The 4,626-nt window shown below is 40.8% G+C and overlaps 1 protein-coding gene across 1 annotated transcript; it reads left to right on the top strand.

Moving 5' to 3' along the window:
• Nucleotides 1–1,318: 1,318 nt before the first annotated feature.
• Nucleotides 1,319–4,376, top strand: LOC138615632 (mRNA decay activator protein ZFP36L1). The gene is made up of 2 exons (XM_069689387.1): nt 1,319–1,418; nt 2,056–4,376. Exons 1-2 carry the CDS (start codon nt 1,386–1,388, stop codon nt 3,301–3,303), a joined length of 1,281 nt encoding a protein of 426 aa, XP_069545488.1. The 5' UTR covers nt 1,319–1,385; the 3' UTR covers nt 3,304–4,376.
• The last annotated feature ends 250 nt before the right edge of the window (nt 4,377–4,626 follow it).

The raw sequence follows: 4,626 nt of genomic DNA, 5'->3' as shown, positions 1-4,626 counted from the left end.
ATTCAGATGACACGGTGTAAAAACAGCCCATGCAATGTGTGATGTAACACACACACACACACACACACACATACTGTTAACATAACATGTTTTTTTTAGGGAGACAGCTGTCACACTCCTCTGAATTCCTTTGAGAAGGAAAAACGAAGAAAAAAAATAACCGCTGCAATGTTCACCATGGAAACCAATGGTTAAAGAAAACAAAACAAAAAAACAAGGCAGCCAGTTTTGTTTGTGAAGTTTATGTGACATTGAAGATGGATAGTGACAGCCTTGTTTCCGTTGTGAGCCGTAAAGTGAAATGTAGGACATGGGTGTAAATCTTCCATAAAGAACAGCTTCCGAAACTGTGTGACAGTATTTGACGAGAAGCAGTTTTTAGTAAACGTAAGTAAAAATGTAAGTGTTAATGAAAAAGAGTTGAGTAAAATAAATGTAAAGAAACATATACAATATGCATTAATGTAATAAGTCACAACAACAAGCCCACAGAAATAAAAAACAGAGTGAAGATTAAAAATGTGTTGTCCGAAATTCAAAATGCAGTTGAAAGTTCAGGCTTCAGCTTAAATCCATTTCGTTTATTTGTCATTGGTGTGTACTTTTACTCATTTCCTTAATGTTTGTAGCCCACAGGTTGGTGCCTTCTACTAATCGATACTTCTGTTGGCTGAGCTTTGGTAACAAAAGAAGAAGGGAAATGTATGTGTTCTGGTAAACAACACTGTACAGTAACTTATTCTCCCCACTCTGTGGGTGAAAACTTTCAGGAACTATACGGTATATGATCCGGGACATGATTTATATCACTTCCTGCAAACAGAGCATTAGTCATAGGAATGTATATACTGTAAATATATGGTTATGTGGCTGTGTATGTGTTTACTACAGAAAAGCTCTGCTCTTCTTGTTGACTAACAGTTAAAGTGATTTATTACTCTGCAGAAAATAATTCATAGGAATGAACATGTATAGAGTATTGTTAAATATAAGGGAAAAAGAAGTGTTGACTAGTTTAGGCCTATCCATGTATGGAGCCATGTAAATAAGCCACTTTGCTTTCCTATGTCCACGAAACTGAAAGATTTCACGCAGCTGGCTAAAAATACACAGTTTTCTTTCTTCTCTCTCCTTTTTTTTCTCTCTCGTTGTTGTTGTTTTACAACCCGCCCATTTCTGAGCTCACCATGAAACTTGAGGCAGAGGGCGGGTCATCCGGGAACATCTAGTGGAAACTCCTCCCAAAACCTGGGAGGGACTTTGAAGAAGGCAATAAAAACTCAAGCAGCAGAACACAGAGGCATCTCTGAAGTCTGGACACAGGTATTGAACAGTCTACAGTGGATCAGAGCTCAATCTTCCTCTTGTGGCCAAAAGGATACAGCATGTCCGAAATGCTTGACGACATCCTCACAAAGGTTTGTCAAGATCTATGCATTTTTTTTTATTTTATTTTGGAAAATTACAAAGGCTTCATGAAGTTGGAGTGGGTCAGCTCTCTGACTCCTCTCTCAAAGTGGCTTGAGTTTGTTTAGCTTGTTGATTCCTGCTCATTTTATTCCTCTGAGTCAAAGTTTAAGGATTAACTAAATTTAAACTGACGTTTCTTCACTTTAAAGAGGTAATCAGTTAATGCTGAGTTGTTTGTTTCTTGAAATCCAATCTTACAGTATCAGAAAATTCATGTAAAATAAAAGCATAAAAAAAACTGATGTTGCAAAACAATTTAAAAAAAAAATACTTTGGTACTGTGTGACTGCAAGTTCTGGCAAATTTAAGTCTATAATATACTTTTTTATAATTATCTTTCTTTGTTTTGACATTTCTTTGCGAGCAGTTATTCTCTGAACTTGTCATTTCTCTCTTGAAGAAATAAAAGACCTTAAATTTGAACCAATGCTTCAAATACGTTACCTATTTCATATAAAAGACTGTATCTTGAAATGCGTTTGTTGTGGAAATTCTGATTTGGAAAATAATCTGGAAATGATATTCAACATACATTGCTTTAAAAGAAGTCATATGGATTCTAACTATTTCAATCATCTGTTGCAGAACCTTCTGAACCTGGCCCTGAACGATGCCTTGCGCCCAACACAGCCTCAAGTCAAAGTCCCAGGGCAGAGTCGACTCAGCCGATCCACCTCCTTCTTCTCTCCCCCCTCCCCTCCTACTCCTTCAAGCCTCAGCTTGAGCACCGAGCATGTTAACAATGACGACAATGGAAGGTCTTTCTGGCCATCCAACATCTGGAGCCAGGCCCCTGTCTCCAAACAAAAACAGAGCCCCTTCCGGCCCGACCGCTCCATGAGCCTGACCGAGTCCAGCAGCAGCCTGCTCTCCTCCTTTGGACAGCTGAGGAACCTTGAGGCGTTTCCTTCAGGCCCTGTCACTACCGTGGCTCCCCCACCAGGCTTTGCTGCCTCATCTGCCCTCCCACCTCAGGTCCAACCACTGCTGTCCTCTAACCGTTACAAGACTGAGCTGTGTCGTGGCTTCCAGGAGACTGGCAGCTGCAAGTATGGCAGTAAGTGTCAGTTTGCCCATGGTGAGGCAGAGCTGCGTGGACTGTTCCGCCATCCCAAGTATAAGACAGAGCCCTGCAGAACCTTTTACAACTTTGGCTACTGCCCCTACGGCTCCCGCTGCCACTTCATCCATGAGGAGAAGATCAGCGACGGCCCCTTACCATCTCCCAAATTCCAGCGACAGCTAGCTCCCGGAGCAACCAGCGGTCACAATCCACGTCACCAGCTCCGCCAGAGTGTCAGCTTCGCTGGGTTCCTGGGCTCTTCTCGCAGCTCATCTCCTCCATCATTCCCTTCACCCTTCAATGAACCTAACCTGGGGTTCAGCCGTGCTCCTTCTGTTTCCCCTCCTCCTGCTGATCTCCTCTCCCCAGTGTTCAGCGATTCCGCGCAGCGGGAGGCAGCAGCATTCCAGTTTGGAAACCATCAGACCCGTGCCAGCGCTGGAGACATCCATAACATTCCTCTGATCCTGGAGCCAAAGGCCTCACGCTGTGTGTGTGGCCATGGAAATAACTTTAACAGCAACAACAGCAGAGTCTTCACCAGCATGGAGGATGAGCAGCACCAGGACAGCAATATGCTGTTTCCTGGTGCTGGAGGCCACGGAGGATTCACGAAGCCTACTGGACTCCAGCGTTTCTCCTCCGAGGACTCCCTGGAGGACAGCTACAGCAGCAGCAGCGGAGGCTCCAGTGGAACCGAGTCTCCAACGTTTGATGGATCGGCCACCAAGAGGCTCACTGTGTTTGAACGTCTGTCCCTGTCCGACTAAATGGATCCAAAGGGAAAGATGAGACACTTAATTAACTTAGTCTGTCTATCTGGACTTTCTTCAGAACCAGAACTGTTCAGAACAATTCAACAAGTTGACACAATAACACTTCAAGTTCTTAATTTATGTTTGTAAAAATGAAACTCATCTTCAACAAACTACACATAATTGAGATGATTTTAGTACCCAAATGTTATCAGACTCTATTTTTATACTTGCAAATATTGTGTAGCCTATTAGACCTTTGTATGTGGTCTTCCAATAAGAGTTAACTCCTCTGCAGGTCTGAACTCTACCAGCAAATATTCAGGTTTATACTTGCCACAGATCTGTGGTGATCAAAATGGCTTATCGATAGTGATAATCATTAACACCTCTGCCTTAAAAGACTTTCCCTGCCTCATAGGCTAATTACTATATGTGCCACAAACAGTATGTTTGATTCAGTAGCCTTAATCAGTGAGACCGGACATGTGTCTGTGATATGCACTTTACAGCAAATTCAAATGGGAGAAACTGTCAAATCTCCCAGTAGCATTCAACCAAAGCTTCATACGTCACTCTGCTCTGTGTGTGTATGTGTGTGTCTGTATAAATGCATGTGAGAGTGTATGTGTGTAACCATGTCATTTTTCTCAAGCAAGCATGCAAATTTACGAAAGATCAAAGTGTGCTAATAGAAAAAGGTATGTCAGTGAGTTTAGATCTGGACATCTGTATCCTGACACACTGGATGAGATTTGATTTTTTTTCGTTTTATTTGCTAGTTTGTAAACTGCACACCATCTGTTATTTTCCCCTGTTTGTTCGACAGCCTGGTTCAGGGAACACCGCAGTATTCCTTTTGGTTATTGGTTGCCTTATGTTGTTTAACTTAAACTAATATATTTATTATGATATTTATTTGTGTTTAAAGGAAATAAAAAATGTATTTTGTACTTTATTTATGGAAAAATATTTCAAGGTCTGTGAAATACCAATGTGATAAACAACGGTAAAAAAAAAAAGAGAATCTTATATTTTTAATTGCCTGAAATGGACAAAAAAATTTCTGAATAAAGAAATGATTGTAAGCCTTTGTTTTTGACTTATTATTAAGTGACAATTTTATATTTACACATCTTCCTGATTACATATCTATAATAATATAAAGATAATACATGAATTCTACTTTGAATCCTCACATGTAAATTTCAGAAACATATATCCTTTAGATGCAGACATTTTTCAAAGCAGGTCTTTTGACTTCTCACAGTAGTTTAATGATGGCTCGGTTCCATTAACCAGCAGGACCTCCTCTAAGTGAAATGCAGCCATCATCAA

Source organism: Brachyistius frenatus, unplaced genomic scaffold (genome assembly GCF_029030835.1).
Source record: "Brachyistius frenatus isolate BFR_SWC_R1_liver_20210118 unplaced genomic scaffold, ASM2903083v1 Contig_1, whole genome shotgun sequence".
In the NCBI taxonomy this organism is placed as follows: Eukaryota; Metazoa; Chordata; class Actinopteri; family Embiotocidae; genus Brachyistius; species Brachyistius frenatus.
This window is presented reverse-complemented; position numbering and strand designations above follow the sequence as displayed.